We start from the raw sequence: 25,513 nt of genomic DNA on the forward strand, positions 1-25,513 counted from the left end.
TGCTTGAACAGGTTTTAAAAAAAAAAAAAAAAAAAAAGGAAGTATTTGTTCAAAATGTCTTGGACCGATGCCCTAGTTCCTGCAAAAGTGGCGTGAGTGTAGCAAGACGGGTGAAAATCTTTCTGCAAGCACCCTGCCAGAAAAGAACTTTCTCCATTTGTCTCTTGGAATAAATATTTATGCATTTAACAGAGTACTTCAGAGTGGAGTGACCCTCCATATCTAGACATAATGAATAACCATAAAAATGAATTCAGAACTGTTTGAAAGCAGGGAACATCTATGGCCAGCTGAAGCTCACAGACTCAGCAAAAAAGCATTCTTTATTGAGCTGGATGTAGCAAAAATAAAATCTTGTTTCTTCACATGCTATCCACAAGTGATAATTGGCCTGCCGGTGGTGGTGTTTCTTTTAGGGGGAATTTTTATGGGTTTTTGAGTGGCATTTTTTTGGTTTTGTAATACAGCATCTGTGTGTTTCTTTGTGATTGCATGTGCTTAGCAATGTTTCCACTCCACTAAAAGTCTATGCATTATTCACTCATTAATGTTTTATTTATTTATTACTCTTGAGGCACAAAGCTAGGAGCTTTGCATTTACAGTGTACTGAGTGACAGCTAAGGCAACCCTACAACTATTTCTTGCCTGCCAACAGTTGCCCCACGGATAAAACACAGGCTGAACTCCCACGGATTTCCACCAGACTAATTCTGGTCTTCTTATTTCCATCACTTTTCCACTGGCATGGCTCCAGCTTTTTGAAAAGCTCCTCATTATTCACATTAGTGTAAAAAAAATGAAGAACATGTCTAAAAGACTGACAAATTCTGGCTCCAGGAGGCTCAGCTAATCCCAGCATCCAGGACCCTTCACAGGGAACAGTGTCAGCAGCCTCCTCTTATTTAAATCAAAATGGCTTCAGTTTGAATTACACTCCTGGAAGTGTCTTTGTTGTTTTTCTAAGGGAAAAAGGGTATTCCTCAGATAACCAGATCCCAAATCCGTTGTGTCTGTAGCATTACAATGAGCATGTGAAAAATGAGCAGGTAAAAATTACTCAGAAGCTTGGGTAGGTTGGGGAGCACTGGTATCCTGACACTAGCTCATTGGATTATGGCAGCACCACTTGCAGAGAGGCTCAGAGCCACCCTCCACTCAAGACCTGTCCCACCAAAACATGTGGTGGAAATGAGCAAGTCTCTGTTCACCCATCTCACAAGGTGTGTGGTACCTGGGCAAGCAAGGATCTCAGTCTGCAGCTGAGCAGTGACAGCTGAAACCCTGTGTGAGCTTTATTAATAAGGTCTTTCCTGTTCCTTTCCATTAGTTATTTTTCCTACTCCACCTGTAGGTCAGTTTGGCAATTACACTGTTTTGGTGTTCATCCGTTTATTTCCTATAACCAGATTACTGATGGTAAAATATGCTCCCCTGATATGGTCAGTGTTTCCACAGAAGGAAGTCCCATGTCACCATGTACAGATAGTTTTCCTCGGTTTCAATATTCATGTAACAATAACAATACAAAGTAATATATTTAATTACAGATGACTTCTTAAACAGATGGATGTTTTTACCCACCTTTTTTTTTCTTTTGGTTTATGTTCAGTCAACAGTTCCGATATGCTTTTGGCAGGCAAAGTCCAGGGTTTTACCCTGGGAATTGGGCTCCATATGTCCTGGTATTCCTGTCTTTAATAATTATGACTTTTATATATAAAAAAACACATTATGACTTCCCTACTAAATGGTTAGTCACACTAACAATGTAATACTGACATTACTGTGATTCAAAAGTATATCAATATCTTAATGCTCCTTGGTTCTACTTCAATGTCTTTACTAACAGCTGGTGACGACTTCTTTTTTTTTTTTTTTTTCCTGAAGAGAGTCACTATTTTATTTAAACTTTAAAACCTGATTTTAACTAAAGGCTGAAAGGACAAAGTCAAACTCTTCCTGCATACTGATAATTCAGATGCTAAGTCATTGCTCTTAAGCAGATTGAGCTTTTTTTTCATATAATTTTACTGAACATTATCAAAACAGTAATTTCTGTAACTCCTTATGGATGGAATTGGAGGGAGGGGGCAACATATTCATAGACAGCAGTTCAAGAAGGGTCCAGAACTGTTGGATGAGAAATAAACCTGGGAAAAAAAGATCCTAACTGATATGTAATCTTATATAACAGGAGGATTGCCTTTCAGATAATCTAATTCTACCACCAATGCTGCAATGCTCTTTCTAGGCAGAACCTGGAGGCTGCGAGGAGGTCCTTGGGGGAGCATGTGGAAGGACAGAGACTCAAAGCTAAATGATGTAGAAAACATAAGAGTCTACCAATGGCTTCACTTCCACTTCAGAAGATGGATTACTCTTAGTTTTATCTGATTTGTCATTCCTAGTCTCTGTGAAGTCCAGTCTAACTGCAAAGCAAAGGACGTCTTTATTTCAAGTCAGGAACCTCCTGAGAGTACTGGGGTTAACTACCTGTAGTCTGTATGGGCACAAAACACAATTAAATGAATTATAAACAATCTGTTGTAAAATGCACAGTTTAGGTCTACTGTAACCGCCAGCAAAAACACTGTTGTCCTGCAATAATCCAACTCTGCATCACCATGAAACTTTTTAAAGTGCTCTTTGCACTTTAGAGGAGAATGAAGATCAGACCTGTGGCCTAGGCTGCATTTGGTCAAAATTCAGCCAAATTATCTGGATATCCAAGCAACATTTTAAGTTTTTATGGAAGGTATTTCACACTTCATTCTTGTAGCTAATGATTCTTAAATACTTACCTTTCCAGTACTGAACAGTGTGTTTGAGGAATACTTCGACAATTTCTCATTCTGTGACTAGAAATGCCACAGCCTGGCTTTCCTAAAGGGCAACAGGATTTACCCAAGAACTGATATCGCTGACACATTTTCAAACGTGGAAACATTGTCTGCATTGATTAGTATAGGCATTTTCAGTTGTAGTTTGTTCAGGCATTTATTCCCCCTAAGTTTTTAGCATGTACAATTTCAGTCTGCAATAGTAACACAAAATCATCACTGAAGTCCTAATCAGACAAGTTAGGTTACCAGTTACTCTGATAACCAGAAATAACCTGATGTGAAATGCATCTGCAGAGAGTGCATTAACCTATATTGTGAAATTTTACAAATGGTGACATCAGAAAACATACAGAATGGTATGATTTTCAGTTTAGCTTAGTATTTTTAGGAAAGTCTATAAGGAATTTTCAGCCAATGTTTCTTATCTCTGCTGCCAACGAAAAGTGTATTGAAAAGGTCCAGAGATTACTAAATTGGAAGGGGAGCATTCAGGTTAGATACTGATCTCATATAAGCCAAATACATCACCTATATAGCTTTACAATTTCTATGGATTAAATACTAATTATAGCCTAGCTTGTATCCTATTGGAAAGCAAAGCATATGGATGATTTACATGATCTAATTTAACATCTGTTCTCAGGTGACATTTTGATAACACAAAATGCCTCCTATTCTTACATTTGCATCCTCAGTCTCTATGCACTTGTATCATCTTGCACAATATGTAGACAGACACACACAAACAGAGTGCTATGAATTAAGCATCACCATTTTGATAGCATAGTTTTCACAGCCAGGAGTGTGTACATGTCTTCTTCCAAAATTCTCTTGGAGGAATGGTGCCCTACAAGTAAAGTGGTCTTTTTTGGAGGATGATGTGCTCCAACACAAGATTCCCTGGTACTGAAGGTTTTCTAGATGTGATGTAGAGATTAGGTGAAGTTTCTGAAAGGTAACTGTGAAGACTATCTGCCAATCTTTGCACACACTCCCTTTTGGAGTTTTGTCCTATCTTCTGCACAAAACAACAGAAGATAAGAACAGTATTTTTTTCCCAGAACGAAAAGACACATCTTAAGTAGAGGATGAGAGCAGTGCACCCTTCAAATACAGGTAGATGAGGATGTACATCTAAGGAGACTTAAGAGATGAATTAGTACTTCCACTGTTTTTACTTAATAAATAAAAGGGTTTTTTCTGTACTGTAACACAAAAAACTCCTGTTACCAAAGGACAATCACAAAATCATGTATGCCCTTCAGCACTGGGTTTTGTAGACAGTACTCTTGCATGAGCTGAAAAAAACAATTCAATTCGCATGTAGCTTAACTTTTCCTTGTTGGTGACACAGCTAAAGGGGCTCATGTGTTTTGTTTAGTCCATCATCTGTTTGGAATGACCTATATTTGGAAATGTGTTTTTGATCCAGGCAGGGAAATGTTAGAATATAAATAACTCAGCATTTTTTTGTTACTTTAAAGCTACCACATTTCATCTGTTGACGCTTTTTGGAAGTCCCTACTGCACAAATGCAATGAACTTAATATTGTTGCTGTACTGCTTCAGTTTTGGGAGTTTCTGTGTTGTTTTTTGGTTGTGTGTGTGGTGGTTTTTTGTTTGTTTGATTGGTTTGTTTGTTTTTTCCTGTGAATACTAAGTTCTTCTGGAACTTTCAGATGCATGGATTATCATACCTTGCTGCAGGATGCTTTTCACATAGAGTTAGATTAGACCCTTTGGGTGATAATGCACTCCTGCAGAGCAGTTGTGTAGTGAAAGGCCATGTGCCCATTTTGTGTAGTTGTGTACCATAAAAATATGCATCCCAGATGGCTAACAAAAGAGCTTTGCCTCTTGCAAATATAGTAACTCTTACTCTTTCTTTTTTTAACACTCATTTAAATTAATTTAATTTTATTAACTTGTTCCATGTTTACTTTTACTGCATATTCAATCTCTATTACAAGGTAAAACAACTGGGGTTTTGTATGGTGGGTAGTGTAGTATTTTGTGGATAGAGAAGAACAATGTTCTGGCTATCATCACACCTGGCATGTGTTCATTGCAGAGAACAAATCTTTATTTTAATATAGCAGAGCAAAAAATCATCCCCATTTATTAATCTGATGTACACTAAATAACTTTGCATTTGTTACACAGATGATAAATATTTTGCAGATAAATTTATAAACACTTCCACATTGTATAGATTTATACTGTACACAGTCATCCTACACAGAGCATGCCCTTTCACAAATAAACAGATAGCTTTCCTCAGGGGACTTAATCAAAAACACTTGGTCAAACATTTTGGAAGCTGGCAATCTGACACAGAGGAGGATACTGGAAAGATGAGTTCACAATTGTACCAGCTGGACTTGAAATGAAAAATTCAGAACTCTGAAAGAGAGGATTTATCAAGGCACACACATGCAAACACATATATAAATAGTGATGACTGTAACTTGCTCTACAGGAGATCACACAGAGCAGTAAAGGTAACAAAGAAAGAAAGAGCGAAGTCAGGACCATTGCCAAGATCTTGCTGCAGATTAGCAGATCTGAAGTTGAATTCCCCTGTATAAATGACAATTCAACTTCAAAGTAGCTTGTTACCCGTATATACAATATGTACATGTTACCTTGCACTGAGACATGGAGACTGTCAGACATGGTTATGATTTTCTTGATAACATGTGCACACTAAAGTACCTGTGTGTTTGTGTAATGAAGACTGTTTGAAAAATTGTATTGCCAGTTGGCTCAGAGCAGTTGGAAATTTGAGTGGAAGCTTAGAAGGGGAACCTGCAAACAGAAGATAACCACAAAAAACCTAGGAAAGAACATGTTTTTCTCCTGTTGCTTAGCATTAGAAAACACTAACAAAGAAAATCAGTAACCTGACAATGCCAGTAAAGTGCAGTGAAGGCAAAAAACTCACCTTTCTGTACCTCATCCTTTATACCCAACTTTTGCATATATGACACTACACTGCAGTGGAAACTGCCCACTTAAAAAATATCTAATTACGTATATGGTATTCTTACATATATTTGAAGCCCAGTATGAGACACAATTTAATTGTCATTGCCACATAGAAGGTAATATTATCTACTGCTACTGTAGATGTGAATGACAATTTTCTACTTAAAACTGTCAGTTCATAATCACAATTAAAATCTATATGCTATGGCCTCATACACTGAATATGTATTTTCTCCTTGTAAAGTTCTCCTACTTTCTGAAAATATTATCACATAAGCATTGCTATCCTTTCTTAGTCTCCTCCCAAAGGTTTAGTATAGACTGGTATTCAGTTTATCAACTCATACAACACATGGGAATAAAAAAGAATAGCAAGCTGCTTGGTTGTTTGGTTGGTTTGTTTTAATCTTATTATAGAGTTGGCTTTCCTATAGCAAATATACATTCCTTCCTTTAGAAGGAATAAACCCTTTCTTCTGCTTTCTTACTTCTGTAGCATGTCCTCTACCAGAGGAAGCACACTGCAAAGAGTGAGCATCCTTCAAAGAGGGAAGAAGCAATGCAGGAAATGCCAGACCTTTTGAAAGATCTCTTTCCGCCATCACTGTGTGGTCTGTGTGCATGTGCTGATATTTTCATGCTTAATGTGCTTGAATTATAGCCACCATGACTTTATATGGCACTAATTACTGTAGAAGATATTCATGGGTGTTAATCATTGATTGAAAGACACCCTGGCAATGGCTCTGTTTCAGGCTGGTTGAAGATTGCTGATAAGAACATTAGCAAATAATTTTTTAATCACTTCACTAGAACGACTTCAACTACGTATGCAGAAACAATGAAAAACATACAATACAGGAAATCACAGACATTTTCTCATACATTACACAGAAGTTAGCATGTTGATATCCCCATGGACCATTTTGAAGGCCTTTCGGTTGAATAAGACAAAAGTCATAGCTTTTAGGAGTTTATGTATCTGAGAGCGCTGTGTCTCCTAGTCACTGGAATACAATCAGTGCCTCTGCATGCTGTTTTGTTGTTTGGCACAGTGTGGCGGGGAGTAGGGTGGGCTGGGCAGGCAGGGGAAGGCAACAGCTAAGTCAAAGCTCATTTTTCAGACCATCTCAGGAATTCCCTTCCAATGTCTGAAAGCTAATGGCCAGCTGAGATGAATCTTTGCATCCCAAGAATTTTGCACAGTTAAGAAAAGGTTTCTGCACAAGGAACGGAGCAGAATGTTACTTTTGTTCAAAGCATAATGCACAATGCAGAATGTAAATCTGTCATAGAGAACGAGATGAGAACATGGTTTTAAGTCTTATATCCACCTGTGTTATAGAGAAGTGAGTGTGTACATATGTGTGTATACTTACCCACATGTGTATCTGTATATGTATTCACCTCTAACTGTAATACTTTTTTAAAATATCCAATATTATATAGCTGCAGGCTAGGATTTAAAGAAAACATCTGAGAAAACAAAAGTAATTGCAGGTTACATCTTGATTTCTTACTTTTCATGATTTGCATTTAATTTGATTCCATTTCATTATTTTTCCTGACCTTCTTCTTTTGAAGGATCATCTTTTAACTGGGGAAGACAGACCTATGTAAGATTCACAAATTACTTTTACCACACAGCCAGGGAGGGGACAAGCATATATTTACAAGGCAGACATTAAGAGGATATAAAACATGTCTTATAGGTAAGAATACATGCAGTATTGTAAGAGAGAAATGCTAGCTGACAACTCTAGCTCTAAACAACAAATGAAACTGGAACAACACATAAGACATTGGACTCCTGCAGAGTACTGTGCTTGCAGTGAGTTATGAGTGCTGTCCTTTAGCAGCAATTGGTTTCAGATTTTTTGGTCAGGACTACTGGTGAAAACTGAATGCCAAAATTAGAAAGTAGGAAGCTAAGCAAAAAAGCAGATCCTTGGGATCTAAGCAAAATGAGCTTAGGTGGCTTGCTGTGGAGAGAGTGCTGAAAGCCAGCCTGCCAGCTCTCTTTCTTTCTCACTTTCTTTCTCACTTGTGGACTGATGTGTCTGGCTACAACTCAGATGTGTTGATGGCCAGAGAGGGGGTAAGGTCTCTACAAATCTTCTTGGTTACATGGCATTAAAATGTACATTCATGAAAAGCCTGGGTGGAAAGAACAATACTTTTGTGTCAGGTCAACCTCATCCAAATGCTTTTGTTGTTAAGTATTCTCAAATCTTTGGTTATTGAACTCTGTACTGGTTAGAAGTGAGCAATATGTTCTAGACCTTTGTCAAGCAGCTTAGATTGTTTACACCATGAAGCAATTGCACTGTATTCTTCCCTATGCATTTCCCTAGTAAATGCAGATTGTGTGCATCTTGTGGGAAAAGACTGCCAAAAATTACTGCTTTGTTAATTTTTAGCTGCACAGGATGTACTCAAACTAGAAAGCAGAGTTATGTATTATAGGCCAGAATCTTTGTAGATAATTCAACATATTATTAAATAAGAAAAGGCCCAATTTGTCTTATTCCTGCTTTTGACATGCTAAGTCACCGCATCAAAGACAGGTCCTGAATGTGGATGGAGTTCTGTGTAGTAATTTTATACATTTAGGTAGACTAAATGTTAAAGGAGTCTTCTTTTGCAGGAAGAAGTATGGAATTTACCACTACAAAAAAAAAAAAAAAAAAAAAAAGAATGCAGATGGTGATAGTGGATTCAAAAGTATTTTGCAACACTTGGTTGAAATTACTGACATTAAAAGAAAGCAAATGGGGCTGATGGTCTGGTTGTAGACTGCGTGAGGTTAAGTGAAGGCAAGAGAGATCTGCAAGTGGCATTATAAATTGAAGCATTTTATTTGATTCAGGTTTTGAACTGCGTTCCAGATTTTCTGGCTAACATGTCTCTTCTAATTCCACATGACTGCCCGATACCTGTCTTACCTTAAAACTGCAGGCAAAAGTCTGTATTTTCGTTCCTGGAATAGCAGCATTGGAAAGTACTAATGCAGGCAAATACCTAATATTTTACAGTAAGTTTAATGAACAAGAAGGCAGGAAATACAGAGTAAAAGCAGTTTCTCAGATACGTTTTCTTCTGGAATATGATTACTGAACATGTGTTTTCTTTCAAAACACCAGAGGAAGTGGAGCATTTCTGTTTTCACTTCTTGTGTCTTTGACCCCCTGAGTGCAAGGATTCATTTTTAACATTGTGATTGAAATTTCAATTGCATTTCCAGGTTATTAAACAGGAAACATGGCTTGTTCATTGTATTAGCATGATATCATCTTATTTAGGTAAAGAGGTGTGACTGGATGTAAACATCTTTCTCTGACTAACAAAGATTAATTTAACACTCACAATGTGAAAGAGAGTTAAAGCCCAGGACATGTAGGTTGTCCATATGAGGGGCTGAGTACTATATTACTTTGCTAAGTATTGGAATCAGCAGTTGTGTCTCAAGAGCAGTTAGATGAAGATAGGGCTCCATAGTGGTAGGAAAAGAAAAAAAGAATACAGATTAATATTTCCTCCAAATGGGGCTGAGCTGGGTGCACAGACAAGCAGATTCCCCCATATCTGTACCCACAGCAGGACCTCAAGAGGGACCATTCTGAGAGGAGACCTCTCCTCATATCAAGTCAGTCTTCTGGATATGTAGGGAACTGGAATGGATATGTAGTGGAATCTGACTGCCTCAAAAGGATAGTATTCACAGAAGGACTTCTGTGGTTGCTTTCTACATTGTTTTAAAAAGATATGGCTGAATTGCAAAAGATATGCAACAAAACTTCTTACTGAATGTTACTAGGAAGTCAGAAGCTGGTGAGAACACAAGGAGAGAGTTGTGACTTTAATATTGGTTCTCTAGTAAGAAAAGTAATTTGGGATGTAATGAATGGAATGGCATGAAGAGAAGGTGAGCAGAGCTTGAGCTAGCAATCTTAACTTTGCCCCACTTTCTCAAGATGATAAAGGAGGAGTAGACTAGAGGAGCCATCAAGTAGGAGGGCTAACTCTTTTTCACCAGTGTCCAAGCCCTGTAGTACACAACTTTGTAAGGGGATTATCAAGGGTTATAATCACGCATAGGGGAAGAAGATTTCCAAGTACATCATTCATTATCAATCCTTTTCAGCATTCCACCATTTACACCTACTCTTGGTTCCCTTGCTAGGGGCTTGCACTCAGCAGCCAATGTAATGCACACCAAATGTTGTAGTGCATGCTTCTAAGCAACAAGGTGCAAACAAGGATATAGCCAATCTGGTTAAAACGTACAAACATAACACTGCTTTCAAGAAATAAGAGTCTGCTAAGTCAAACGCTACTGTTACAGAACCTCTAAGGAGTAAAACTAATTCAAATAAAATTTCTTTGCCAAAAATGATAACATGTGGTCTTTCTTGGGTAGCTTTCAAATTTCAAACTAGTTGATCATCATAGTTGATAGTATTCTAAATACTGTCAGTCTTCTCTGTTTTCAGAGGCCATTGTAGTTTTTGTCATTGCTGTTGCTGGGATGAGTTATCAGCTGTATAGGATAATACTAGACAATATATCCTACTTCAGTTTAGACTGACAGGGATTTTCAGTTAGCAGTCAGTTTTGTGACCAAAACAGACAAATGAGCAGTCTTGATTACATATGTCTTATATTTGTGATATACAAATGCTATCAAGTTTGATTCTCTCTGGTGTATAAGGAGTATAAATAGGCCACTAAGTGATTCTTTGTTTGACATATAAGTGAATAGCCATAGAAAGGAAGTGCTATTTCTACCGTCCAGTATTTATTACCTGAGATTGCTTGTGAGACTGCAAGAAAAGACAGATTCACTAAAGATTGATCAAATTACTTTTGTTTATAATATATCATTTGTGTCCAGATCTCCATAAATTAAGGATTTCTGATCAAGTCTGTGGATTGCACCCATCTCACCAAGTTATTTATAGCACGAAGGTGCATTCACTTCTTTTGTCTTTGTGAGATAAATCTTTACTGCACTCAAGCAAAAACTATTGATTGTTCAAACAACCTTGATCCTGGCTTGCACACTAGTTCAAATCTGTTGAGTCAATTAGCTCATCACCTAGGGAAATTCTAACTTTAGGTTTTGTTTCATATGTTGGAAATGTTGGTGGAATTTTTTTCTTTGTTCATCTCTTCCATTTACTTTTCCACCCAGTTCCTACTCACTATTCCTCTTTCCCCCCATCCCCCCCCACCTTAGAACATTCACTTAATTCTGGACCATGCAAGGTCTCCATAGTCCTGAATTTTTTAACCTTTACGAATTTCTATTATTGCTATATTCCATTTCATCCAGACTTAAGCACATACCCATGACATAGTCAGGATTTAGAATAAAAAACAGCATTGAAATTGACGTAGTTTTACATGTAATGAGATTTTAGAGTGTTAATTTGAACCATATCACTCAAAACCTGAACCTTATTCTTCTGTGGCCCATTTCCTCCAAGCTGGTCAGGTGGTATGAAGTGTATCTGAATGTTTTTGGGAATTACATGCAGAGATGGGTAGAATATATTACCGCAAAAGGACAGTGCATAGCAACACAATGCAATACTTTACCATTGCTGTGAATATTTACTCCAAATATGTACAGAGGCTTCAGATTTCAAAATAACTTATGCAGTAAGTAAAAGGATGTGAACAGGTGCTACTAATGAATGGCACAGAGAAATAGGGCTTAAATACAATACGCATTGCAGAAAACAGCCTTGAAATAATACTAAGGCTGTGACTAGTGGACAAAAGCCATACATGTGAAAATAAAGCCAGGATTTTGTTCTTATCCTAGAATTCAGTAAAAAATTATTCTTCCTCCTTTTTTAGCATAGTCTAGAAATTTAAAAGATGTGTTTAAGTCAGATTTAAACATAAAATATTTCATCTCAAATATCTCAAATGTTAATACTCCAAAATAAACATTTCATAAATAAAACATTCAAAACATTCAAAACTAAAACTCAAAAAAACCACATTTCCTATATTTTTTTCTTACTAATAATAATGGCCAGTCTTCGCGAGCAAAGATCCGGGGAAGGTCTTTACACCTTCCAGCCTGTGCATTGGATTTTTTAGGTGAGACACAGTGTGCGCGGAACTGAGCCCACCCTTTAATCCTAAGGTTCATCTGCCGGGGCCGAGCGAGCTTGGACGGTGGCAGCGAGGTCCTTAGGACGTAGATGGGTTGCCTTTTTACAGGGTTAACGAGCTCCACCTGCCCGGGAGTGGCCCTGACCGGGAATCGAACCCGTTTCTTACTATAATATATTTAAATTATCACTATGAAAATAATGCCTCCTAGTTTTCCATATTCATGCTTTTTTAATTCTGACTCTTTTCTAATTTAATAGCAGAAAACCACACCTTGGGCTAACATTTTTTATACTACAATATGTAGCACAAGCATATGTTAGTAACTGAAAATGACTCTCCGAAAATCAGTAGATTAAACAGTGAACTTTAAATGTATTCAGTGATCTTTTTATGTAGACTTTTACTGACTCCTTTAATATGGCAAAGACAATGACTGATACAGAATGCAGTGATAGGTAGTAGTACCCAAATCTAAGTTCACATGTAAGAGTAGAGGAAAAACTAATGAAAAAAAATCATTTTACAACACAATAACATTATCTGAAAGCCTAATTTCTTTGGCAACAATTCATATACCTAATAATTGTTGTCAGGCATAATTACAAAAAAAAAATACTGATTAATTTTTCTGTAAGCTGTATAGCAAATTTATTATTTTACACTTGAAACTGCAGATAGTTCATCAGCTGTTATATATTGTCTTAGCTCTATTGAAAGCAAAGCCAGTTTCTGCCATCAGAGGATCTGCCTCTTTGATAACTTCATATAAATGTATATGTATTAAATTTTTAATGCTAACATTTTAAACAGATTCCATAACCTTTTGCATAGCATAAGGACTGATGGGTAACTTTACTGTATTTCATAACAGTCTACAGCACAGAAGGAATGGGTTTACTGCCATTTACTCTCCATCCATGCTCTTGGTCTAATAAAAACATTACCACTCCCTACAGCCTTGCCATGGCTTCTTTCTGAATGGCCTTTCAGAGAGACGCTTGAAAGTATTAAATGGTAAGACAACTCTAGAACTATTAAAAATTAGCTGAGAAAATGGTTATATTAAGAAGTGTACAAACTATGAACAAATAAAGGTGTTGATATATATATAAATATCAAACAAACTTCTGAAAGTATCTTACTTACCATGTAGTTCACTGGCCTGATTCTTCAGATACCAAAAGTCAGAATAAAACAAAATTTTTCCGAAGGATTAGCAGCAAAGAGTGAAAAGGTTCATTTTGTTATTCTCTTCACTGCATACCTATACGGACTTTTAAATTCCCTGCAGTAGTTGGTGCCTTCTCCTCAGTCAATATGGGGTGTAGTTGGTGATCTTTACTTCAGATTGAAACTGTCTGAAAATGTTTACCAAAATTTGTTGCCACAAGTTTTTACCACCTATGCACAGCTGCAGAAGATCAATGTTCTCAGTGTAGAGTTTCCTGATAAATGCTGCATGCATTGATACATTAACGTTCTCTGCACCAATACTGCTAAATAATTGACTTGCACGCCTGTACATTACAAAACCTCACAATGCCATGGCCAAATTTAGCATGTGTTTTTTAAATAATGTGACTGCTTTAATTTTAAATATCTGGTAATCAGTATGTTTTTTACCTTCCTGGATATGTCACCAAAACTGTTTTAAGAGGTAGCTTTGAGTTCAAAGTTAAATGGTTTTGAACATTATTGTATGCAAGCAAACAAAAGTGAAATTTAAATTTCCAGACAGAGGTTTCTAAATCTCTGCTACTCCAAAGTATCTTTTGAGTTTAATTTCTGACATTTGAGCACTCTACTCTGTGTTGAGAATCTGAAGCCTTTGCACCACTGGTCAGGAGAGTTGACATTTGTACAAAGAAGGAAATAAATAGTAAATGTTTGTCCCAGTTACATCAACACCTGTGTTCTTGTGTCAGGAAGCCGAAGTCCTACCAAACCTCCACATACCAGAACAGTAGAAGCAAGGAGAATAGGGATTGCTTTGGTGATACCAACAAGGGAACCGAATATTAGGTTTCCAAGTACAGCTGCAGCTTTGCATAGTGCATTCAAAAAGCCAAAGCCTGTTGCCCTAGAAGAGAAAACAGAAGAAAATTAAAAAAAAAAAAACGGGTGAAAGAGTAAAGCCTTTGAGACAAATCCTCAGTGTGAATAAATAAGTACAGCCCCAATATCTTACACAGTCTATGCCAATAATGATTCTGTGCTTCTATTTATCTTGAAATCAATTTATAATGTGAAATCAAAGCTCAGCTGCTACAGTACTTGGTTGAGGCAAACTCATTTTGCTGCCCCAGGGACCAAAATGTGAAACCAGTGACAGAACGGGTGAGTTTGAAGCTCTAGAGTAGAACAGGGGACTTGCAAATGGAAATTCAGTAAGAGTTAAAAGGCTCGATTAGGAGAGAATGGATGCATTGAGCAGCTCTCAAAAGTGAACTGCTTGGGGACCTGGGAAAGAAGTCATCAGAATTAAAGGATGATCACCTTTAATAAAAATAAAAAATAAAAATTCATTTCTGATAAGCGGTACACATGTTGAACCAATGCTTTTTTAAAAGGCTAATGGCATCTCCAATAATAATGGAGGTTTACGTCTTAGAGGTAAAGAAGATAGGACATATAAAAACTGGTTTGGTGCAAAAGAGATATCTGAGAAACTCTGGAGGAAAGGGAAAGGAAATAGATTGCCAACACAAAGTATGACACAAGCGATTCAAGTGGGCTTTTGTATTGCAGTGGTGTGATTATAGTAGTCTGAAATAAAGTGTTTTAATTGTTTCATTGTCCACGCACAGACGTATTATGCAAATTGCTATCATTTTCATAAATTGTATTTTGACATGACCACATGATTGATAGATGCAGGAATAAAGTCCACCCTCCAAAACTGTCCTTACAAAAGTACCTGTATGAGGGTAGAATCTCTTGTCTCTTGCAAACCACATCACTATTTTAATCTCTTTAAAATACCTCATATTTTGCAAAGAAATTACTAATTTGTCTGAAATAAGCACCATTCCTCATTGTGTAAAACATGACATCCATCCAGATGTTGCATGACACTAAGTATTGATGATATCTGAGGAAGAATAAACAGGTCATTGCAATGGTATTATCTTGTAAATAATAATTTTGAAAATGACATGTTCTGACCCTCAACAGTCCAGACCCCTGAGGGCTGCCAGAGAGAGCAGCAGATGAGCAAATTTTGGAAGTGTTGCTTGTGAAGATTTCTGACAAGAGAAACACTTGCAGCAGCTGTTTGCAAATACCTTCCTCAGAGGAGGAATGAGCAAGTTAAAACTTGCCCATTCTAAGCATGACCTTTGGAGGAATTGGTCTGAAGCAGGAGCATGAGATACACTGTGGGAAGCAGCGAAGACCCATGCTATTAGAGAAATCTTCCAAAGCCTGTGAGAAGATAATCAAATCTCTAGTGCAGGAACATTTGCACTACAAGGGCAGATAAAGTCCAGAATATCTGGAGGAAGCTGACACAGGATGGTGGGTAGCTACTGGGGGGAAAGGAACTCCAGAGTGACACATCTTCTAGGGCTCACATAATCACAGAATAGGTAAGGCTGAAAGGGACCACAGTGGATCATCTGGTTCAACCTCCCTGCTTACAAGGGTCATCCTAGTCCAGCAGGTTGAACCTGTACTTGTGCAGGGAGTTATTCTTCCCAGGTGTGGGACCCTACATTTGGCTCTGTTGAGTTTCAGCCTGTTCTTCTGCCCATCTCTCCAAGCTGTTGAGGTCCTTCTGAAGGGCTGCACAGAGCACGCAGGTAGGAAGGAGTATCATGAAGAGGAAAGGCTGTGTTAAAACAGACTGTATCACAAGCAGGTAGAAAGAGGTTAAAGAGAACACAACGGGATTGGAAAACTGAGTTTGTGTGATAGGATACCAGTAGATTGCAGCTATTCTGAAGAAGTCAGGGAAAAAAAAAGAAAAGAGTCAGAATGGTTCTAATTTCAGACTCATTTATGCACAGAAAGTATTTCAAAACTGATGGTGGTGACTGGTTGTGATTACTGTCCACACATGTAAATATGACTTCTTCAGTTGCCAGTGCTGATGTAAAATCAAACTTGCCCCCAAATAACAGTAACAGGAAAAAAACCCCTAACACTGATCACTTAGAGAAATTAGACACCTAGTTGTCAGAAGTCTCAGTATAATCAGAGAGATACCAGAACTCCCCAAAGAATACATAGATCCACCTAAAGCAAATCTGGATAGATACAGGCAGGAAATCTTTGGAAAAACAATAGCACAAAACATACGGGGCTGCTTTACTTATATTTAGGGGTTTTTTATACTACCTTATAAAGGTAAGCTGTTTCACAGATGTTAGCTGCTTAAATCAACTAGTTATAACAGGGATCTGAATATAATTTTCTGAGCAATTTGAACCATTTCTTTTCATGTGCTGGGCTCCACAGATGCCCCTCTGATTTAGATCTATTATGGATTATATACCCCAAATTACCTTATTAAGGCTTAAAGTAATTTTGTGTAATATTTGCTCAATACCTCCTGTGTCTGAGCAAAATTAAGGTAATCTTTTGGAACTGAAAAAACAGTTCAGTTTGTAAAATGGACTTACAGAATTTTGCCAATTGGAAGGAGTCATTGTCAACCTAATCCCATTAGTGCTATCAAACTGTAAACAAATAAAGGTAAGACAAAATAAGCCCATTTTTATTGCCCTTGGCTGTCCTGATGATACAAAATGAACACAGCAGAAGTTCAATATTTTAATCTTTAAGCTGATTTCAGGCATGTCCTTTTGCCTAAAATAAGCACATCATTGGCATGAACAATAAGATTTTTACAGACTTAAATAAAATTTGTTAAGACCTGTACCTGAAAAACACTGTCACTCTTCAACCTTCTACCTTCCTACCTTTCAATTTTAATACTGTGTTTAAATGTGAATTTATTGTGTACTTGTAGTCAGAACAAAGTGTTCAAGCAATTGTTGAGCTCTAGGGATAGCAAATTTAGTTTCCTTGCTTGTTTAAACAACTTTCTTAGAACAGGGTTCATGATTCAAATTGGTAAAATCTTTATTAATTCATGCCTCTATAATTATTCTACTCAATCCAGTGGAGTAAAAATAGCCAGAAAATCATTATGCTGTAATATATCACACAAATATATGACCATAGTCGTCTCTTGCAGCATTAGTACAGTCTCCGCTACAATGTTTCATGAAAGTGCTAGAGTGCCTGCAAATGATCAAAGATATGTAATGTGTCATCTCAGCATAATGGACCAATTAAAAGAAAATTCCAAGAGCATAGGGCTATTTGTATATATACCAAATTTCTTTCTGTTGATCAAACAGAAAGTTGGGCAAACACTTATACGAAAATGTAATTTTGACTCCATGAATAGTCGTTATTACTATTCAAGGGAGACCAGTGGCAAGAACCCCTTATCCAGTGAGAGAATGCCCTTAAACTCTTCAGGGACATCAACAAGAAAATGCTAGTGAATCAATTTGAGATTGTCTTAAAACAAAGAAACAAACAAATCAACAAAAAACAGGTACAGATTTTAGTATTGGTACGAGAAAAATGCAGAAGTCTTTTATAAAAATGTCAGCGCTGAGAGAAAGCTGGATGTTACTGAAAAGGAATTTTCCCCAGTGTACTTCACTTTTGCTGCTGGAAGGCTGTGACAAAGAAAAATGCTTAGCTTCCTTTCACCCAAGCCCCACACAAGAATGGCAAGAGTCCAAACAGTTAAAAATAGAGGGATTATCCAAGCCTTTAGATTAAAAGAGCTTGTTTCCTGATTGCCACATATGCTCCTTCTTAGACCAGGTGCTTATATTCCTACATAAAATAGTTCAGATCCACTTTTCCGTTGCTGATAGAGTACCAAAAAACTTCACTGTCCTGGAGTGCTACTGAATGTGTAGCAAAAATATCTATTAACTTTCTTGCCAGGGCGAATGCTGAGCATATCCAACAAGTTACAAGAAATCATTTGTGTATCACTTTTCTTAGAGCTGATAGTATGTAAAGTATTAAAAAGAGATTCAGAATGTTCTATGGACAAATCTTCATCTATTTCCAGACATTTCATATTCTTTTAGAAAAAGAGTACCAAAATGCTTATCATAGCCTGACCAATCATAGTGCTTAGTGTACAAGTAATACTGTGGAATCTGCCCTCCTACCCTGGACTACTGCCTGAAGCATTGTGTAGTTTTGGCATGTCATACCTTAAAAATATTAACAGGAAATTTCAGCAAAATGCAGTTGAACCACATCCACAGGATGGCAGTAGAAAATAGCTGTCAGGAAATGTACTGTAAGTTGATGACTGCTGTTAAGTATCTTCTGCAGCAACAACAATACAAATTGGACCCTGGGAATAATATTTATTACTCCGGGGATAGATCCTCAGGTATCAAGAAGAAGTGAAAAAATTAAATATAACATACTGAAGAGCAGAGACTTATTTCTTAATTATGACCAAACACTTATAAACTTATTTCAGAGGTAGTAAAAAAAGGCAAAAGAGGATGACTTCATTTTATAGCACACCTTGACTTCTAAATAAATATTCCTGGACAAGATTCAAACCCAGATGTCTGGAAGTTGTAGTAAAATGATGAATTGATGGTTATCTGATGCAATCTGACCTTGATTTATTCTGTGGGAGATGATCTATTACTATTCCACTTTCTGTTTAGGTTTTGGTTATTTGTTGTATGAACTTCCTAATGAGAATCTTGGTTTTTACAGTTGGTGCTTCCCAAGTTAGTTCACGAGAAGATACTTATCATTTATGTGAAAGCAACAATCGCACTTTGAATTCATAAAAATATCCTCATGTTCCTTCTTCAGAGAACTTTAACTCTCTTCAATTCATATTTATATTACAGGCAGAGCTAGGAAACTGTGCAGTGTTATTGCAGGCCCCTTGGGCACACACATTACAACGCAAGCCCTAATTACCTCATCACACAATATTTTTTTTCCACATCACTCTGCCAATGCAGACAACAAAGAGAGCTTGAGGGTAAAATATAAATGTAGAAAGGGAAATTTGGTTTCCCTCATCTGCTGCAGAAGTTGGAAGGAGATCTCTGAGTAAGATTGGGGATTGCAGCATGAGAAAGAGTTTCATGGTTAAGGTAGTTGAGTGCTGTCAGAAGAAAGGATAAAACCCTATTCCTGCCACAGAATTCACATACAATGCGAGCAAGTCACTTCAAGCTAAATTGTCTTAAGCATGTATTTCACATTTTCTGGGTGCTTAGCTTAGCACTGTCAGGTTTAGGTTGCCAAAATGTAAACATTTGTATCCTGTAGTGGAAGTTAGACTTGCAGCCCATTCCTTCTTCTAAAATGCTCAGTGACTGGAATTGTTCGCACCACACATCCCAGTCTATAGTTTTCCTTTCCCCTTATGCACATACTAAAGTTGCTTTTAACAATAAAATTTTCCTTGATGCCTCAATTTCTACATCATCTCTTTTCAAAGCAGTGTTTGGAAAATATGGGAAGTTTATGAAAAAAATGGAGCACTCAAAAATGTTCACAAGATATTGTGAACATTGCTGCTTCAGAGCAGTGCTTCAGTCTATGGAATAGTTTGGTTTGGCTTTTAAGAGGCCTTTAGGACTGACCAAAGGCTTCAGAACCTGCTGATTAGTCCAGAACAGCAGAGCCCTTAAAGAAGATAAGATAAAAGACAAGACGAAAGATGAGACAAAATACAAGCCTTTACATTGTCAAACTGGGTTAATTTACTTGCTTATTGGAAATTAGCTAGTTCATACTTAGTCATCAAGAGTATTCTTTAGAAATTGTGTATAGAAAGGTTTAAAAAATAGTATTATATTGTCAACCATTATTCATTGTTCCATATGTGCCACCTGGAAGACAGAAACCTACCTTTGACTAGCATTAGTAACATCATTTCGCATTTTACAACAATTTCATCATCTACCCAACAATCATTTGAAATCAGCCTCTAACATCTCTTATGTTAGCACTAGTACAAATCAATCAAAGTTTTATGGAGAACGTGAAGGCACAAATTAAGGTAAAATGGCATGAAATATGAAACTACTCATCAAGAAAGTAGAACAAACTACGTAATTACTTCAATTCCAGGCATTAGTAAACCAAATTATAAGTATGTAGATAAGTGTGAATTCATACAGAAACCCAATCTGTTAAGATTTTGAAGCTAACTTAACTCTGCTTGCAGGTAGCTAATGAAGAAACCAAAATATGTGCCCTGTATCACATAGACTGTACATTTCCAAAGTACTCACCACACTTCTATCTGGCAAAAAGCCAGTATGATCACTAAATAACCAGGAGTACAATATATGAAACACCTCTTGTATTACATTGCACAACACTGGCAAAGCCCCAGCAATTCAGCAGCTGGCTGGTATCCAAGAGGAGTAATGCAGCAGGAAAAGAAGGGGCTATCCAGCCTGGTCTCCTGTGCACAGTAGCATGGACTGGCCTCTTTCAACCCACTTTGCTTCCAGCCCAACCTCCAGGTACCCTTTGCTGTTTGTTTCTGGTCATTTCACTAACGGGGGGTAAGAAAATGTGTAAAACAGTGGGAGAGTGAGCAAAGATTTTGTGCCTAGATTGCCTTTACAGGGGAAACTGGAAGCTGTTTTCAGGACCAGATTCACTCTGAATGTGGCTTTGTAGTGAGAGAGGACATAATCTTAAGTATGAAGGACCTCATATGCAAAAACAGGTCAGGCAGCTTTGTCCCTTATATATATATCTGGAAAGGCTGTTCAGCCCTACAGTTACTTGCAGAAGCTGGAAATTCCCAGCAAACTCTGGCAAGCTTTGCCCAGCTATGGAAATTAGAGGAGTCTGGGAGGGAAGGACAGGACCACCAGAGGTAGGTAGGTCTTGATAAAAAAATACCAGTAAAAAAATCCTTGCAAGCAAGTTATTTCAGTTCCTGAAGGTATTGATTTTCAAATTGTTGTACAAAACCTGAAGTACCTTTGTTCTAGTCTAAAAAAACCTGTCTAGAACTGGTTGTTTACTTATAAGCCAGCTGGCAAAAACTAGCAGTCATGGTTCCATCACTTTCAGAAATTTTGGAAAAAAGTAAAATCTACAGTATATGTCAACAAGATCTTTCCTGGCACAGGTAGATTTGGCCTGTCGACCTTTTTGTATTGATAATACAAGGAGACAAGTTTTCTTTCTGACCTATTGCCAAAAAGTCTCAACAACTTGGCTTTAAGTAAGTTTCTGAGGGGAAATTCCAGGAAGTTATTCCTGCATACACAAGGTTTTCAAAAAAAGAAAAAATGGGTAAGAACTTGCTACAATCCCAAAGCTAGCAGAAACTATTAAAAACAAGTACTACCTACAAATACAGATGCCCTAACATCTGTACAGATATATATAGAAAGGTATCAATTACACTCTTTTTATCATTCCTAGTAATGATGACTTTTCTTCCTTCCATTAACATCAATAGCTTTTCCAATTATTTTTCTTGATTTCATTTTAAGAAAATATATGTGGCTGCTACATTCAGGAATACCAAAAAGACAGCTATTTCTACAGGATATTTATTAGAACTATATCATAGAGTTTGGATGATGAAATAAATCTTGCTAGAAGAAAAATTTCCTGAGGTGTAATAAAAATACTAGCACTTAATATTAAAGCTTAGTGCTTGGAGTTCATATGTAGCACAGAATTTCTATTCAATGTAGTCATAACTGTGGACATCAATTTCTTATCTGAAAAAACATGTATTTTTCAAATGCCAATGGAAAGAAAACAAAGAATCCTGTTTACACTTTTCCCCTCCTGACAGAGAATATGAAAGTCAGTTGCACCTCTTTCCAAAAATTTACACTTGCCAGCAAGGCATCACACATTTATATAATAGAAGTATTTTTCACTGCATTGGAAACTTCCAGTGAATGACATTAGAAGTAGCACTGCAACAGGAGAAAGGACAGACTGTCCCTTGTCAGGAATCTGGGCAATTTTCCATTAGATTTTTTCAAGGGAGTTGAGAGAGGAGAAATATCCCAGTCTATTCAAGATAATGCACCTTTTACATTTTTATATTCTCATATAACAGAATATGACTCAACAGTTTATGTCACTTCATTAAGTGACATAATATCAAGATTAAAAAGTACCCTGTATCTGAAAAAAAACAAGCCAACCTATGTCATACAGCAGTAATGCTTTCAGGACATGAACATTGTCTTGAAATTTCCTTCAAAAGCCCTGAAGAGTCAAAAGCAATGCCTAAGACAATTTTGTACCCACTTAATGCTGACTATGTATGCTTTCAGCAGCCCTGCACGCAAATTCATAGCAGACTGATTAGCAGATTGTTCAGACAGTGATTTTTATTTATGAGTCTCACCATTTTATAATCAGCACACAAATGCAGTTATATTGCAGGTTTGGACTAATTACTGCCTTCATAGCCAGCTGAACTAGGGGAAACGCATTACTGTTTTCAGAAATACTACTCATTAGCTTTGTTTTAAGTGAAAGTAGCAGTTAGACCTTCTTTTTTCATGTGAAACTACATTAGGGGTATTTTTCTGATTAGGTGATATTTGATGCACAATAGATACCAAATAGCTAAAAAAATGTTATTTTCTCCATTTGTTTTTCATAAGAAAAATTATTCATTTGGTCCACTAAAAACATACTTCCATAGCTGATATGTAATCATTTCTATTTGCCATTTCTGCTGGTACATAGAGATAGTGTCAGTGAGATTCGGGGAGATGTAGTATATGCACATACCTTCTGTCTGTAGGATACAGCTCCACAGTAATGACATCTAGAGAGTTCCATGCTGAGATGGTGAGGCCGTTGTAGAGGCACAGCATACCTATCATCATGGATTCACTGGTCCCAAACCACAGGAAAAAACAGCTGATGCCAGAAAGAACCATGGAACCACCTGGGTACAAGGCAGGTGAAACGAACATGAAGGGGAAATATTTTTAAAGAATAATCTTTGTGTTGTCTAATGTTTCTATACACACAGTGTAGCTAAATAAGTGATACAAATATCTGAGTTAAAAACTAAAGAGACTTCCTCTGCTGGTAAGAGCAGTCAGGAAGACAAATGCTGAACGAGTTCATAAAACAAAACATAACTCCTCAAAAATTAGGGTATGTCATGAAGTATTAAGCTGGAACCCTCTATGAACTCCCAAAGCAAGCTGCTTGGGGAAGGTCCCCATTCTTCTTTGTTCATCATCTTCGCAATTACATGAAACTTGTTCATATATTATAGCAATAAAAACACTGACTGGGAATTGTATTTATATAGAGATAGTCTCCTGGAAAATGAAGACAATGAACTATCACATAGTTATTTAAGTAAATTGAAAACAGATTTCTCATTGCAGACAATCCACTGGAGATATCTTTCAACTGTGTTCCTTTGCAAAAGAGATAGCAAAGAACTGCTGACACTTCCAAGGATTTGCTCTGCTAGCTGACTGTCACATATGCACACCTTGCTTTCCTTTCAGCTGGAGCAAAGATAAACCCAGTGATCATCACTCTCCAAAATCTCATTCTAAATAAGACCATTCTACTATTCTACCATTCTAACGGTCTTGTAATATCAGCATGGAAGAGCAATGACTACTAATGTGGCATAGCAGAGATGGCCACAGAACCTTTTTTTCCTAGTGTTTCAAAACTGGGAGCTTTTAAAAACAGCACTTATGATGCCACATAAATGAAGTATCTGCAGAAGGAATGTTTTGCATTTCTCTGAGCCAAATTCCTTGAAGAGAACACGTTACTTTCGATTTTCTTCCCCGTTTCAAAGTGAAGCCCCTACCTAGCATCGTTAACCGTCCTATTCTATCCATCAGGAGAGCGGACACAATATTCCCTGGTAACACTGCCAAAGTTCCCAGGAAATTAACAAAGTATATCCAGTAGGCACTGTAGTCGTCATCAAAAGAAATCTGGCATCCTGTCCTGATGTGAAAAAATGTGCAATTTATCAATTCACTGTCAACAAATTTATACTGCTCGAGATCTGTGGAAAGAAGAAAAAGAAACATTTCAGCTAGCAGCCAACTCCATGTGCAGCTTTTGATTAAAAACATTTCGAGTTCAAGCAACTTTAATGACAGCTTGGAGGTTTCACTGCTTTGTAAGAGGGGACTAGTTACTGCTGTTAATTTTTATAGCTTTTTATCTTACTAGAAAGATTTGCAAAGCTCATGGAAAAGAGCAACTAAAGCCTGGAATTAGGGGGTTATATTGTATTTTAGCCCTGTTTGGAGTGTATTTGGTTAAGGCCTTTCAGCACCAGCTGGTCTTGCATAAAAAGCATTGGGTATCTGCAAATTTCTATGAGTCAGTCTTGCTCAGCATCAGACCTTCTCTTTCCACATCAAACAACCTTTTGGATGAGACTGCCAATTGTGTTCAGTATGGTTTGACTTTCTTTAAGTGAAATACTCTTACAGAATTTAGTTCAAACTTATTTTCATTTCTGAGAAGGCCTAATAGTCCTAAGGTCGCCCATGGATGAGTTACTTTATGAAGGCTATTCTTCTGCCAATACCATTTCAGAGATCTCTCCCTATACTTCTACTTTTTGTTTCTCCTGTCAGCCTTGTAAACCCAAATTAAGAATATCTTCCTTCCACACAAAGAAATCTGGGCATTGTTTGTTCTGAAACCTACTGTACTGTTATGATTGCTGTAGAGCTGGAAAAGCAGCAAGAAGTGCCCCACATTTCCAACAAGCTTAGCTGGCCATGTTCTGTTTCAGTTATGTTTTAATAAACCAGAAAAAAAGAGTCTTCTGTTTCCACATATGAAAATACAGATTCATGTCTTTGTTACAATATTTAGGAGAGTGGGAATAATTATAGATTAGGTATTTTGAATCCTGAACTCAGATTCCCCTGCCACAGCAAGCACAATAAACAAAGTATTTCACCGGTCCCATCATTTACCAGTAAAGCAGGGATGATTGAAATCAAAGAGACGTTTATTATCTGAGTCAATATTAAGTCCGTGGTATCTCTTTTGCAGTGTGATCCTTTCACATCTCTGTTGTAACACCATGAGATTTGTTGTTTTTTATAGATTTTTATTTCCTACAAGACGACTCTTGTATGCCTTCTTAGAAATGCAGAAATTATAAATGTAAGAAGAGAACATGCAGCTGAGCAATGGGCATTTGGGGCTTTTTCTCATAATACCTGTGTTGTAGAAGGTGGTATTCACAAAAGTACAGTTCCTGAAGTATGTGTTCAGTGAAGTAATGTCTTCAAACACACAGTTCTTAAAAAGTGAATCTTCAAATGTTACCGATTTAAACTTCATCATAATAAACCTGCCCAATACAAATAATTCCTGTCAGTCTACCTTCATAGTTTAGAAGGAGCAACAGATCAAGATGATGCAGCTATTTAGTTCTAAAAAATCTCAACCCCAGTAAAAATGATTCCTTAGATGCATTTTGCAGATATTATTAATGATTAGCTCATTCTAG

General features: G+C 37.1%; 1 protein-coding gene across 1 annotated transcript in view; it reads right to left on the reverse strand.

The window, feature by feature from the left end:
- Positions 1 to 4,901: 4,901 nt before the first annotated feature.
- SV2C (synaptic vesicle glycoprotein 2C) overlaps positions 4,902 to 25,513 on the reverse strand; it is a 109,226-nt gene continuing 88,614 nt past the window's right edge. The window contains exons 10-13 of the mRNA XM_050328758.1: positions 25,221 to 25,354; positions 23,837 to 24,040; positions 22,780 to 22,939; positions 4,902 to 14,044 (exon numbers count right to left, since the gene is read on the reverse strand). Coding sequence (XP_050184715.1) covers positions 13,861 to 14,044; positions 22,780 to 22,939; positions 23,837 to 24,040; positions 25,221 to 25,354 — 682 coding nt within the window. The 3' untranslated portion in view covers positions 4,902 to 13,860. The remainder of the gene's footprint in view (positions 14,045 to 22,779; positions 22,940 to 23,836; positions 24,041 to 25,220; positions 25,355 to 25,513) is intronic.

Source organism: Myiozetetes cayanensis, unplaced genomic scaffold (genome assembly GCF_022539395.1).
Source record: "Myiozetetes cayanensis isolate MyiCay16 unplaced genomic scaffold, myiCay2020 scf4, whole genome shotgun sequence".
Lineage (NCBI taxonomy): Eukaryota > Metazoa > Chordata > Aves > Passeriformes > Tyrannidae > Myiozetetes > Myiozetetes cayanensis.